General features: G+C 38.9%; 1 protein-coding gene across 2 annotated transcripts in view; it reads left to right on the forward strand.

Moving 5' to 3' along the window:
• The first annotated feature begins 7,038 nt into the window (after window positions 1-7,038).
• Window positions 7,039-15,554, forward strand: part of SMARCA5 (SNF2 related chromatin remodeling ATPase 5) — a 40,398-nt gene continuing 31,882 nt past the window's right edge. The window contains exons 1-3 of one of the 2 annotated variants that reach the window (XM_014838110.3): window positions 7,039-7,295; window positions 7,453-7,698; window positions 11,317-11,391. In XM_014838110.3, the coding sequence (XP_014693596.1) occupies window positions 7,522-7,698; window positions 11,317-11,391 (252 nt within the window). In that variant the 5' untranslated portion in view covers window positions 7,039-7,295; window positions 7,453-7,521. The other variant, XM_070504835.1, reaches the window with a different exon arrangement.

The following is a 15,554-nucleotide window of genomic DNA, read 5'->3' on the forward strand; positions in this document are numbered from 1 at the left end:
TTTCACGAAATGTCTCTTCATTTCTTTTCTCCATGTTCTAAAAAGACCGCTTTTTTTTTTCCTGTTGAATTTTATTTTTTTTAAAGATTGGCACCTGAGCTAACATCTGTTTGTTGCCAATCTTCTTTTTTCCTTCTTCTCCTCCTCCTTCTCCTCCTCCTCCTTCTTCTACTTCTCCCCAAAAACCCCAGCACATGGGCGTAGATTCTGATTGTAGGTCCTTCTGGTTGTGCTATGTGGGATGCCGCCTCAGCACGGTTTGGTGAGTGGTGCCACGTCCACACCAAGGATCCAAACTGGCGAAACCCTGGGCCACCGAAGCAGAGCGTGAGAACTTAACCCCTTGGCCATGGGGCAGCCCCTTCCTGTTGAATTTGGAGAGTTCTTTATATATTCTAGATACTCATCCTTTGTCTGATATATGTTTGAAAATTTTTTTCTCCCACTCTGTAACTTGTCTTCTCAGCTTCTTGGCAGTCTTTCACAGAGAAAAAGTTTTTAATTTTGTGATTCAGTTTATCAATTTTTCCTTTCATTTATCATACATTGGTGTCAAAGGTTAGGAACTCTATGCCTAGCCCTAGGGCCTTAGCGTTTTCTCTGATTTTTTTTTATAGTGTTCTGCTTTACATTAAATCTATTATCCATTTTGAGTTAATTTTGTACAAAGTGTGAGACTTGGGTCAAATTTCAATTTTTTTTGCCTATGGATATTTCTCCAGGACCATTTGTTAAAATGCCTATTTGCATTGTATTCATGTGTTCATTGTTAGTTTATAGAAATAGTTGATTCTTTTTAAGGTGAGTTTCTTTTTCAAAGATTGTCACCTGAGCTAACATCTGTTGTCAATTTTTTCTTCTTCTTCTTCTTCTCCCCAAAGGCCCCCAGCACATAGTTGTATATTCTAGTTGTAGGTCCTTCTGATTGTGCTATGTGGGACGCTGCCTCAGCATGGCCTGACAAGTGGTGCTAGGTCCATGCCCAGGATCCGAACCGGCGAAACCCTGGGCCACAGAAGGGGAGCACATGAACACAACCACTCGGCCATGGGGCTAGCCCTGAAATAGTTGATTTTTGAATGTTTATCTTGTATCCTAAAACCTTGCAGAACTCACTTATTAGGCCTTAGGATATTTTTTTGTAGATTTCCTGGGATTTTCTGTGTAGATAATCATGTTATCTGCAAATAGGGACAGTTTTATTTTTCCTTTCCAGCACTGTATTGAATATCAATGGTATGAGCAGAACCCTTGCCTGTTTCTGATCTTAAAGGGAAACCATTCAGTCTCATTAAGCATAATATTACCTGTAGGTATTGTAGCTGCTCTTTATCCACAATAGTAGAGAGTCTCCCTCTTTTTTTTTTCTGAGAGTTTTTATCACGAATGAGTGTTGGAATTTTGTCAAATGCTTTTTCTGCATCGATTGATATAGTCATGTGAGTTTTCTTCTATAACCTGTGAATATTGCAGATTTTCAAATACTGAACCAATCTTGCCTCTCTGGAGTAAATCTTATTTGGTCAGGGTATGCAATTCTTTTTTTTTTTTTTTTTTTTGAGGAAGATTAGCCCTGAGCTAACTGCTGCCAGTCCTCCTCTTTTTACTGAGGAAGACTGGCCCTGAGCTAACATCCATGCCCATCTTCCTCTATTTTATATGTGGGACGCCTGCCACAGCATGGCGTGCCAAGCTGTGCCATGTCTGCACCTGGGATCCAAACCAGCAAACCTGGGGCCGCCGAAGCAGAGTGTGCACATGCTGCGCCACTGAGCTAGCCCCGCAATTCTTTTTATATATTGCACAACTGCATTTGCTAATGTTTTTGTTAAGGATTTTTGCTTCTATATTTATCAGGGATATTGGTCTGCCATTTTCTTTTTTATACTGGCTTTGTTTGGTTTAGTATCAGGGTTATAGTAGCTTCATAAATAACTTGGGAAGTGTACTCTCTTCTGTTTCTGGAGGAGATTATGGAGAATTCATGTAGAATTGTGTGGAAATATTTGATAGAATTTGCCATTGAAACCATCTGGGCCTGCAGATTTCTTTTGGGGAGTTTTTAAGTTATCACTTTAATTTCCTAAATAATTATAGTGCTATTCAAATTATGTGTTTCATATTGTCTGAATTATTTTAGCTTCTATTTCTCAAGGAAGTGATCTATTTCATTTAAGTTGTCAAATTTATGCTTGTAGTATTTCCTTATTGTCCTTTTGATGTTTCCAGGGTCTGTAGCGATAGGTCCTGTTTCATTCCTAATATCGCTCATTTGTGTCTTCTTTCTTTCTTTGTCAGTTTTCCTAAAAGTTTATCAATTTTATCTTTTCAAAGAAACAGTTTTTTGTTTTATTTTTTCTAAGTTTTTCTGATTTTAATTTCATTGACTTATGCTCGTGCCTGAATTATTTCCTTCCTTCTGATTACTTTGGGTTTATTTTGCTCTTCCTTTTTTTGGTTTCTGAGATGGAAGCTTGGATTTAAGTCTATTCCTTTTTTTAAATGTAAGCATTTAGTGCTATAATTTCCCTTTCAGCACCGCTTTAGCTGTGTTCCACAAATTTTGATATATTGTATTTTCATTCAGTTCAATGTACTTTTTCTCTGGAGACGTCTTCTTTGACCTGTGGATTATTTAGAAATGTGTTATTTAGTTTGGAGATATTCCCTGCAACTTTTGGTTATTGACTTCTAGTTCGATTCCACTGTGGTTGAAGAATACAATCTGTATGATTTCAATTCTTTTAAATTTGTTGAGGTTTGTTTTATGGTCTCTCTTTGTACATTTTCTGTGGGTTCTTGAAAAAAGTGTGTATTCTCCTATTGTTGTGTGGAGTATTCTATAAATGTCAATTACAGTCTGTTAGTTGATGGTGTTGTTGAGTTCTTCTATATCTTTGCTGGTTTTCTGCCTAGTTGTTCTATCAATTATTGAAAGAGGCTGTAGTCTTCATCCATAATTGTGGATTTGTTATCATTTCAATTCTGTCAGTTTGTGCTTCACATATTTTGCAGCTCTGTTGTTTGATGCATACACATTTAGAATTGTTATGTCTTCTTGGTGGATTGACACTTTCATCATCATATAATGTCCCTCTTTGTAATTTTTTTGCTTGAAGTCTACTTTACCTGATAGTGATATAACCACTCCTGCTTTCTTTTGAATAATATTTGAAGTATATCTTTTTCCATCTTCTTAATTTCAATCTTTTGAGCAAAGGAACCCCAAATTTCTTGACCATAGCTTTGGCTACAGTTAATTCTTTTGAAAATATCTCAGGAGTGGTGGCAGTTAAAATTTAACTTTGGATTATAATATTTGGGTTCCCAGGAGTATTCCGCCCAGAACCAATTCAATAAAGAAGAAAACATTTTTGACAAGCAGGAAGGAAATGCACAGAGAACTTGAATTTTTAACTTGTAACTAGTAAGGAAAAGGCAACTTTAAATGATTATTTAAATATATGTATAAACACCCAACAGATAGTCATTTACTGATGTGAGTTGGTGACCTAATATAAGGGAAATGTATTTAAACATAACTTATCTTTTTTTTAAGAGCATAGTAATTGCTTTTGTTTAAGTGAAATCCTTTACATGGCAAATGACCTATGTAGGAGAATTCTGAGAAAGATACATACAATATGTGATCATTGATATCTAGTGTTGGAAATTCCCATTCTTAGTTACTCACAAACTCAATACTGTTTTACTGTTGTTACATAGTAACCAGACTTTTTCCTAGGCTTTCACGAAATAAAAAGATGAAGAGGCTCAGCATTCCTACTTTGTCCTTGATAAACTTAACTCCTTTTGTTACCACTCAAGGTCAATTGCTGAGAGAGTCCTGCCTCTTTGACATCTTTTTTCCTCTGGTAATATCTCTTTGTTCCACTCTATTCAGCACAGCACATGCTGTTCTGGCACACTAAATCTAACAGAGGGAATTTGAGGTGTAAACAATACGTATTTGTATATTTGAGATAGAACACTGACATGGTTTTATAGTTTAGCATTTTATTCCTGGGAAAATGGTTAAAGCAGTAGTTTCTTCTAGTGTTTTCTTGACACTATTTCCCTTATCTTCCTCTTTTTTAAAAAGCCATTAGATTACTCTTCCTCCAACTAGATTCTGACCCTTAGTCTTATGATTCTTCAAGATTAAATACCTAAGACCTGAACACAGAGCTCACTGTATGTCAGACACTGTATTAAATACCCTACATGCACTATCTCATTTAATTCTTATGACATCATTATAAGATTATCCAAATATAAACTTGGGATAATATACTAATAATAAGATGAAAAAATTGATTTCAAAGAAGTTAGATAACTTGCCTACATTCACACAGTTACTAAGTTGTTGAACCTGCAATGGAATCTAGTCTTGACTGACTTCCAGCCTCCTCTCTTTCCACTACACTAGTCCTATATTACGCCATCACTTCCAGAGCTAGCTGTCAGTTTTAGCCTATTAGTCTTTAAGGAAAACAGGTCTTTGTGATTTGCCCACCAGATAAGTACTATTATCTGCCTGACTAACTCAGCTAATGTTCCTATACCTCAGTTTCCAGGCATTCTGTCTTTTCTGTAGCTTCTCTCTCCTCTCCATCTCTGCTTCTAGACTCTGCTCAAAATCTGTTTCTTTGTTCCTAATGTTAGATTTGTGGATTCAAACATTCTGTCTCCCCTTTCTCCTTAGTATCTTTCATCTATAATTTTCCCCAGCAAGATTCTTACATAGCTTTCATATGCTTATATGAGAAACTCACAGTATAAATGCACATGTTAAAATACAATTACCATTTTGGAGGCAATTTTATTTATTGCTTTTCTTGCTATTTATTGCTTTCCTTAAATAGTTGTCAGAACTAAAATCGTTCCATTTATATACTTAAGTATATTTTTAGGGTTTCCAAACCAGGACCCAAGATATTTACCTATCACTATAGAATGAAGAAATATTCTGAACACCAAATGACTTATATTCTTTCTATTTAACCATGTCAATATTAAATATTTATTCAATAAGTATTTATTGAGTGTCTACATGCCAGGTACCACCCTAGATACTACCTTTTTATCCTTCCACACAATTTTTTTTGGTGGAAGAACATTTTCTAATGTTAAAAATGTCTTCTCAATATAATAATATACAAATTTATTTTAGTAAAATAAATACAGATAAGCAAAAAAGAATTAGGAAATACACACCAACAATCACTTTCAAAACTTTTATTAATATTTTTCCAAACTTTTATCTATATTTTTGAACTGTTAACATTTTTTTCAGTTAAACTTTTAACTGAAACTTTAACATTCAGTTAAAGTTTTTTTCAGAATAAAGATTCTTCTACATTAATTGTTGTTAAAGGTTAATGATAGTTCGTTTTATGGGTGTACAATAGTTTTAAAATCATACTTTTCAATGTTGGACTCTTAGCCTATTGCTGGATTTTTGCAATTACTGGCAGAGACTATAATGAACATTACTGTAGGTTTTTTTCTTTTCATATATCCTTAGGTGGTTCCTTATAGTCTCAGAAATAGCATTTCTAATGGGCTGGGGGACATTTTTCCAGATCTCAAAGAATTATTATTCCATTAGTTAAAAGTTTGCAGGCTATATATTCAAGGGAGATCTCTTCTGTCTGAAATTCAACATAATCAACCAGTGAGCTCAAACTTTAACTCTCGAAAAGCATGTCTTCTTTATTCAATTAATACTAACAGAGTAGTGGACATGGGGATACAGAGATAAATAAGAGCCTGTACAGGGCAGATAATAATTTACTGTAGTATGGAGATTTGCTATTAAATAGAATACATGAACATTAATAAAAGAAACCTCAACTAAAGTTGGAGTCAGGAAGGCCTGTAGAATGAGCTCCTATGCCCTACCACTCATCCTTAATTACCCCAAACAGGAAGAGACTACCTTGCATCTTCAACAGAAAGTTGCCCACTACTTTACTTCTCTAGCAGGAGAAAGGAAGATTTTCTTCTTGGCCAGCAACAAGCCCCACCAATGGAAACGGCTGCAGCTCAGCCTACGGTGAGCCCTTGCCACAGTGCACTCTTCCTCTCCTCCAAAGAACTTTAGTTTAGAGACAGCCTCTCCAAACTCCTTTTTCTGTATAAAAACAAGCTCCCTTCCTTTGTTCTCCAGACTTGCCTGTGGTGCACCATAGTTTGCATGTCCAAATTGTAATTCTTTTGCTATTCCCAAATAAACTCATTTTGCTGGTAAATTAATTGGCAATTTCAAAGTTGGCAGATACAATGCGCTTAAATTCTGTAGTAGATGGATGCACAAGACCCTTGGGCTATGGTGAAGAGAGCCTAACGCAGTGTACAAAATAACTGGTGGTGATTAAGGAGGAAAATGTACATTTTTACTTAATATTTGGTGGTTGAGGAAAAGATGCAACTCATCGCCAGTCTTCCTTATCTATTACCTATTATCTATTATTTATTATCTATCTCATGTTTCTCACATGGTAGAGTGCACATAATTTGCTTACTTCTAGCACGTAAATTTAGAGGAACTATCATCCCTGTGCCTAAGGGAAGTAAAAGAAATTTAGAAATGATTGATATAGCTAACTTGAGGCTCAAAAAAAAAAAACAACACACTAACGGACACTTTCCCTTAGACAACAAAAAAGTGAGACGTCACTTGGAATAACTATAATGTCAGCGCTGTGGCGTCACGCCTACAAGCGCAGGCGGTAGAAGCGCTAACGCCAGCACAAGCCTCCATGTTTCAGCAGGCGTTGCAACACCTGAGAAAGCGTTTAGAGGGCCCCGTCAACTGAGCCACACCAAGAAAACACAGCAGCCGAGGACACCGATCCGTTATCAACGAGTCTAAGGCTGCGCTCCCGTCACGCCAGGGAGTCGACGCACAGACTGACGTCTTCGAGCTCTTTCCCGAGGCCCCGCCCATTCATCGCCTTGGAGCCCGCTGGGGACCCCGGCGGGGGCGTGGTCAAGGGCGAGGAGTGGAGAATGCGCATGCGCACTCGGTACCCAGTCAATTAGCCAACTATCATTCTCGCGAGGGTTGAAAGTCGGTGGCGTAGGTAGTTGTCTGGGATGCTGGCGAGATAGACGCTATCTACCAGAGGAAGAAGCGGAGGAGGCGAAGCTAGTTCCTCGCCTCGGTCTCTCTTTCGCTTTCCTTTCCCCTTCCCCCAACCCTCCGCCCTCCGGTAATTTAGCCCGCCTTCCCTGACCTCAGTGACCCGGGTGGCCCCGCCCACTCTCGTCGACGTGATTCCCGCCGTGAGGTAAGCACCGGTCGAACCCCGAGCCCCGCGGAAGAGGAGGACGGCGTGAGGGGGAGGCTCCTGGGCTCGGCTGAGGCTCGTCGCGGAGCCGCGGCGCAGGGAGCGTTAGGGTGGTCCTCTCGGTCCTCTATCCGCTCATTGCGACGTCGCCACCCAGGCCTAGGCCTCCTCCTCATCCCTGCCGGGCCCGGCCTCTGGCAGCATCGGGTGACGCAAAGGGAACATCATGTCGTCCGCGGCCGAACCTCCACCACCCCCGCCTCCCGAGAGCGCGCCTTCCAAGCCCGCAGCCTCGGCCGCCAGCGGCGGGAGCAACAGCAGCAACAAAGGCGGCCCCGAGGGCGTCGCGGCCCAGGCGGCCTCCTTTGCGGCCGGCGCCGGCCCCGCGGACTCCGAGATGGAGGTGAGGGCGGCTTGTGGCGTGGGGAGAGGGCGCCGTGGGGAGGAGGAGCTGGGTCCCTCGCCTGGATTTCAGTGATCGGACGCAGAGCTGTGATTAACCCGCTTGCACCCAAACTCGGCCTCAGACCTTTTGGATCCGAAGTGATGCTCTCACTCTTGCGCCCTTGTGCTTAACCTCCCCAAGCGGACTGGAGTGGATTTCTGCACTTCCCATTTACATTGTCTGTTTAGCGAATCTTGCCAAATCCTTGAACGGTCTTATTAAACAGATGTTTTTGATTACTGAGGCCAAGAGGGACTTAGCCGGGGTTTTTTTCTCTCTAGACTCCCATAATTCTCTCATCTCTGAATCTAGGTTTTAGTTTCCACTAAACTTGGGGGAAGGGCGAGGGAGTTGCCCCTTAGGAGTAAGAGAGAGAGACGGGCGGGGTGGGGAAGGCATTTAAAAGCAGCGCATCCGAGGTCTTGGGCCTCCTTTTCTTCGTCCGGGTCCTGGCGGGGGCGGTATCTGTTCTGGGCAGAAACAATGGTGAGAGCTGGATGGCCGAGTGCGCAGTGGGGATAAGCGGGGCGCAGCTGCTCCCGTGAAGGGAGAGGAGGCCCCTCCCAGGCACTGTTCCTTAGGGAGGGAAGCGACCAAGGCAGCAGCAGCTGTCTTGGACCCCCACTTCATTTAGGGGGGAGGGAATGGATGGATGGATGAATGAATTAGTGTGCCAAGGGCGGTTAGTTGGCTTTCAGTCCAGACCAATTCCTCTTTTTGGGCCTTGGCCTTTTTTTGAAAATTGGTACCGCTCGCTGCCGACCCTGCCTTCTGGCTGGGGTTGGCTGGGGAATGGTGACAGTCCTGCGGGGGTGGAAAGATTGGGGAGCTGCCAGGCGGGTCTCTTGGGTATGCTCCAAGGCTTTGCGATGTCTGGGAACAAAGTGATTGCTTGCTCCTTCCAAATTTCATTCTTGGCCTTCGATCTGTTTTGAGATATTTTATAGTCGCGGCCCAAAGATTTCTGGGATTTTTCCATCCTTGGATAGACGGAATGAAGGTAATACTGCTCTAAAAATGAACGTTAATGCAGAATTAACGCAATAAGGAAATGGAAGCGCAGGTTACCATTGAAATACTTGGTTCAGTAGTTTTACTTGGGCACCAAAGGTCTCATCTAGGTTGAAGTAACATTATATTAGTTTTTGAAAGAACTTGTAGTGTGAGGGTAGGTTTTAGTGAAGTAGGACATCTGATATTCTGTAATTTTCAGTGATTTGAAGTTTGTTCCATCTCTTATCTAGTGTTGCCTGTTTGTTCCCCTCAAGGTTCTAAATCGCTCTTTTGGATTACCAGGGCTCTTTAACTTGGTCCTACTCCATGGCTTAAGGGGGTTTCAAAATCTGTGACACTGAAAGCGATTGTGTGTAAAAGCACAATTGTCTGCAAAGTGATGTCCAGAGTTTTCATCAGCTTCTCAAAAGGATCTGTCATTTCAATTTTAGAATAATAATGAGTGTCGCACTGGAGATGTTAAATATCGGAAAGCTGAGTAATTTAAAGCCTAAACCAAATATTTTGGCTTTCTGTTGGTGTATTTAAGTTAAAGTGGAATTAAAGTGTAAGTATGACTATTGATATGACAAGTATCAAATGAAGTCAGTGGTATTTTTAGTATTTACCAGATGAGGAAATTGAGTCTTCTGGTAAATAGAACCTGTAATAGAACCCAGATTTGGCTCCGAAACTGACCCTTTTCCCACGTCTTGCCTTGTCATATTCTTATATAAAAGAAATTTGACAATGTCATTTGTCAAAGAATGACTTAGTTATTTTTACCTTCTCAGAATAGGAGTATCAGTAATTTTTTTATCCATCTCTTTTCACTGACTAATTTTAGTTTTGATTTGTTTCTCTTCGCATTATAGTGTAATTTTTCTTTTGGTCTTTTAAAATAAATGTGACTTAAGTCTACTTTTTTTTTTTTACTTAACTGAATTCAGGAATCATTGCGTAAAATCAACAGTAAAAACTAGGTTTGAGCATACGTACATGATGTATCTGACACTGCTTCATGGTTTAAAAAAATATTTTAAAATGCCTTTTTCTTTTTGAAAGTAGAGTTTAAGGTGAATTTTTCCAAAATCAGAAAATAACTAAAATCTTGCATTCGTCATTTTTTCCTTCACAAAGCTGACCTTCCCAGAAGTATTCAGTTAATTTTTCCTTTTTGCTTGGTGCTCATACGTCAGGGGAGCATCTCATTTTTTGTTTATTAGGATCTTTTCGGCAGTGTGGATGGAGCCTGTCTTCGTTCATTCTCATCTCTCACTACTGACTAGACTGATGGATAGGCATTCTGTATGCCGGTAATCATATGACCTCAAGAGTCCTGGAATCCAAATCTTTCGTTCTTTTTCCCAACTATGGAAGGAATGATGATGACTGCTGGAAAGCACATTTTATTTCTTTAGAGGGTATTTGACCTTTCATGGTCTTCTAATAGGCTAGGTAGGTAGCTTTGTCATTTTTACTTGTGGAGACCAGAGATTTGTGATGAATTTAAGCTTCCACAGGTGCCTAAAGTTCTTAACAATGAAGTTAGACTTGAATTTAGGTTCTTTGACCTCTTATTTCTAGTATTATACCAGCCGCCACCCCCAACTTTTTAATCACAGATAGCTTTATTAAAGTATATATTGTCAAACATAGATTTGTACATCATTAGTGAAAATTACACTTTACCAGCTGTTCTTTTGTTGTTTTTTAATGGATGAGTGGAACTTTGCATTGTAGAAGTTGTTGCTGTTTTTTTGTTATTTGTGGCATTTTGAATGTCAGGGTGAATAAATTTGCAAGGGTAGCACATTTATTGCCAATTGCAGAATCAGACTAGTTAAAGAGTATTCAGTTTAGGCTACATGATAAATTGTTTGTAATATTCCAGAAAATGGAAATCAGGGTGACTAATAATGCTGCTTTTCATGTTTACTTTTGTGTAATAGCATAGTAAGCACTGCAATTAAAAAAATTTTTTTTTTTTTGAGAAAGATTAGCCGTGAGTTAACTACTGCCAATCCTCCTCTTTTTGCTGAGGAAGACTGGCCCTGAGCTAACATCCATGCCCATCTTCCTCTACTTTATACGTGGGGCGCCTACCATAGTATGGCTTTTGCCAAGCGGTTCCATGTCTGCACCCAGGATCCAAACCAGTGAACCCCGGGCTGCCGAGAAGTGGACCCTGTGAACTTAACTGTGCCACCGGGCAGGCCCCAGCACTGCAATTTTATGATTAAAAGGGAACATATTTTCTTCACATTTTATGCAGTTTAGTTTCATAATTTTTATTGATTAAAAAAAGAGATTTGTTGAAAGTAGTGAGGATGATGTAGATAATAATCTTGTGTTTTAATCTTGGCAGTAGCTGTGGAGTTTACATATGTGGGTTAAATAGATTGTTATCATGTTACTGAATTTCTTCAAGGTTTTCTATCAGGTTAGATGACAGCCATTTAAGTATCTAGGAAGTTTGGGACAGGATTGTATTGCTTAGAAGGTGTTTTGGGCAGAAATCAGTCTGATAATGGTGTATTGACTTCTCTTGAAGAACAATCTGTGATTTTTCCCTTTTACCAGGAAGTCTTTGATGATGCGTCTCCTGGAAAGCAAAAAGAAATCCAAGAACCAGATCCTACTTATGAAGAAAAAATGGTATGTTCTAGGTATATGAATACTGTCTATGCTAACTTTTTGTTGAGTGATTAAATGTACCAAACTTCTACATTTAATTTTTGTAATTGAGGCACAGATATCCAATTGAAATATGTGTAACATGGGTTACTGTAACTTTTGTATCTTGTTTGCCTATCTGTGTAAAGCAAATAGAAGTAGCATTACATGAATTCACATAACATTATGTAAATATATGGCTTATGTTAACACCCCTTTTATTTTAAGGTTATTATTGGTAGTGAGGTGAGTTAAAGACCAGAGAAGTAGTTATTTAAGATGTGTTTATTATGCATCTGTCTAGCGATGTACTCTGCTGGTTGCGAAGAGAATAATACATACTCCTTGCCCACAGCGTTAGAATATGGATGGGAACTTTACAAAAGAGAACATGATGTTATACAGGAATCCTTAAAGACCCAGCTCACATTTCATATCTTAGAAGACTTTTTTTTTAACCATGACTTAACCAATACCTACAAAGAGCTTTAAATTTAAATTCAGATTCAGTAATAATAATGACTAACAATGAATGCTTCCTGTGTACCAGGCCCTGTTCTCAGTGCTTTATATGGATTGAACTCATTTACTTGTATTGAAATCTTAAAAAGTTAAAACAGCATATATTAAATAATAACACCCACTACACAACACAGCATAACATATAGAATGCTTCTTAAGAGTAGGAAGAGTGTCTTTTTTTTTTTTGAGGAAGATTAGCCCTGAGCTTACTGCTGCCAATCCTCTTTTTGCTGAGGAAGACCGTCCCTGAGCTAACACCCATGCCCATCTTCCTCTACTTTATATATGGAACGCCTACCACAGTATGGCTTGCCAAGCGGTGCCATGTCCGCACCTGGGATCCGAACTGGCGAACCCTGGGCCGCCGAAGCGGAACGTGTGAACTTAACCGCTGTGCCACCGGGCGGGCCCCAGGAACAGTGTCTTAAACTTCCTGTCTTTAGCACCCAGAACAATATCTGGCACATAGTAAGATTTTAACAAGTATTGTTTGAAATTTACTTTCTTCTTGTCCTTTGACTTTCTCTTCAAGATCAGTAAATATTTTGAATCTCTTAAATAGCTTTAAAATCCTAAAAATATATGATGTGTATTTTATGTACACACATACATGTATACACATGTAATATGCATAATTCATATGACCATGTAAAATGGATATTATTATATATGATTTCTGTTAATTTTATATATGTGTATATATCTGTCCCATCTCCTTTCTTTGCTGTCAAACTTACTTAAACAAAAAGGTAAATTTTCCAAGTCTCTTTTTCTCATTCATTCCTTTAACCCTTCACAGTTTATATTCTGTCATTAACACCGTACTGGTGAATCTAATTGCCAGTCTGTGCCTTCATTTGAGTTTCATTCTCCTTGACTCACTTGTGTTTGACATTGTTAACCACTCCTCAAAATTTTTGCTTGCCTTGAGAGACTTTTTTTCCCTTTATGATACCGTATTTACTTGACTGTCTCTTTATCTGTTTTCATTACATTTCTTCTTGGATAGCTTGATCCTTATCATTGGTTTTCATCTGCCATCCTTAAACTGAACACTTGTGAATATTTATCTCTAGCCCGGATGCCTCCAACCATTGTATTTTCATTTGCTTGTTGGACATTTAAGTCCCTTTGGTACCTCACACCTGGGAATATCCAAAACTCTACTCCACTCTACTTAGTGTTGTCTCAATGATTGAAAGTTCTTCTTAATATATACCTTAAGCTGTCCATAACAATGCCTGATAATTTTAATAGTCTTGCAACCTCATAAATAGTTCTCTTATCTTTTCCCTGTCAACTTAGTTTAGCGTTCTTCTATTGCATGGATTATTTTGTTGCCTTCTTCATTTGCTTCCTTTCTTATGATCCGGCCTTTTGCAGATCTCGTCATGTTTTTGCAAAGTATATTTATGACACAAATCTGATTATATCGTGGAGATTTTCAGTGGTTTGTTTTTTCCCCCCCCGAGGAAGATTAGCCCTGAGCTCACTACTGCCAGTCCTCTTATTTTTCTGCTGAGGAAGCCTGGTCCTGAGCTAACATCCGTGCCCATCTTCCTCTGCTTTATATGTGGGATGCCTACCACAGCATGGTGTGCCAAGCAGTGCCATGTCCGCACCTGGGATCTGAACTGGTGAACCCCGGGCTGCCGAGAAGCAGAACGTGCGAAGTTAACCGCTGTGCCACTGGGCTGGCCCCTCAGTGCGTCTTTATAATGCTTTTCATCTTTATGGTGGCCTTTATTGTAAATCTTTTCTCATTTCTTCCAAGTTTTTCATTCTCCTAGTTTCATTTCCGTTTTCAACATCATGCTCTTGACTAACAGTTTTCTTGTAAGCAAGCTCCCTTATCATCTGCTAGTTCCTAACCACTGGTAAGTCTTGAAATCTGCTCTTCATTTTTGAAGCCAGGACCTGAATTTTATTTGAGAAAACTAAATAATAGTACTGATTGGTACCAGAATAAATTTATGGTTTTTTCTCTCTTGGGCTTTCAGTATTTTGCTCAACAATCCCATTTAGCCATTCTAAAACTTTACCACTCTGTTTAAGCTTTCCACTCCATTTCTGTCACACCCTCATTTTTAGTCTTCCTCCACAAAGAATTGTAGGCCTATCTTCAGTTTATTTCCTCTGTATTTCCAAATATGTATGTCCTCTACTGTTGTGTGTCATTTTTTCCTGTCTCAGAGAAAGGGGCTTATCCAAGGCTATTGATTTTAATCTTCCATTTAATTTTATGATCCATTTCTTTCAGCTTCCTGATCTTAATCTATTGTTTCTCTGTTTTAGGATCTGTTAGTTTTTCTCCTTTTCTCTCTTTTCTTTAAGATCTCAAGTCATTTTAATTTTAACCTTCTTATTCTCTCAAGCAACAAGGTCTTTGCTGGTTTCCCCCCCAATCTTCGCCACAATTCTGCTGAAAGCTTCTTCTGTAAATATTGTTCTGAACTCCTTGGTTCTTTGTAACTGGTTTGTAACCCTACCACTACTTGAATGAATAGGTAGTGGGAGAGAATTTTGAAATCATTGACTGTTGTGTAGAAGCCTGGTGAATTTATACTTAATTCTTTAAGACAGTAGTTCTCAAACTTGACCATGTAGAAGATAACAAGAATCTTGGATATTTTTGATCTGAAGAGTCATAAACCATACTTTGAAAAAATACTTTAAGATATCTAGAGCCATTAAAGGTTTTTGAACATTAGAGAAATGTGATAAGACCTAAGAATTGTGGGGGGCTTCCCCCTTCTCTGCTGAAACATCACTTCTGTTAGGATTTTCCTTATCCTAGTGGTTAAAATTTCAGTGCCATTCCCACTTCTCATCTCCCTTTACCCTGCTTTATTTTACTTCTGAGCATTTATCACCTGCTGACAGTCTTATGTAATTTACCTATTAGGTTTATTTTCAATATTGGACTGTAATGAAAACTTCATGAAGAACCGAAGTGCGTTTTCTGGTAGACACAGAAAAGTGTTTCTTCAGTTGAACAGCTATTTTAGAAGATAATGTTGATTTGAAATGTTTTGAGAGAAGTGAAGAGTGCTTAGTGATTTGAATAGTGTAGAATAGCTCTTACCTTAAAATGTCTAGGCTCTGGCATATTTGAGTTTATTTCTAGAGCTTATTTATATTGATTCCAAACAAAATAACGATAATTGAGTAGTCTTTTTTCAGCCCCAACATCTTCTAGTTCCATATTCTTGGCTCTTCTTTTATTATATATGAATTAAGAAATGCGATTGTGCAAAACACACACAGATATTTTTATCTCAGTTCAGTACTGTGTAATATTCAAAACCAAACTGAAGCTTGTCATCTATAGGACATTACTAGGGAGGAGCAGGTTGACAGCCTGTTGGTAATTGTACAGATTGGGCTACTTTGATGACTGTCATTTGTGACCCAGTGAAACGCTATCACCACGTGCCTTCCTGAGAGCAAATTGGTCTTCAGTTTTTATGTTGGTGTGATTTTAGAGTTATATGTTCCTTTAAAAAACACGTAGCTTTTACAACATTGTGATGTTTGGATACCTCTGGTGTTTGCTTTACTAAGTAAAATGCATTTTTGTAATTCATTCTAAAGCTGGCATTTTAAACATTTCTAGGCAAAGA

The sequence above is a fragment of the Equus asinus genome, chromosome 3, assembly GCF_041296235.1.
Source record: "Equus asinus isolate D_3611 breed Donkey chromosome 3, EquAss-T2T_v2, whole genome shotgun sequence".
In the NCBI taxonomy this organism is placed as follows: Eukaryota; Metazoa; Chordata; class Mammalia; order Perissodactyla; family Equidae; genus Equus; species Equus asinus.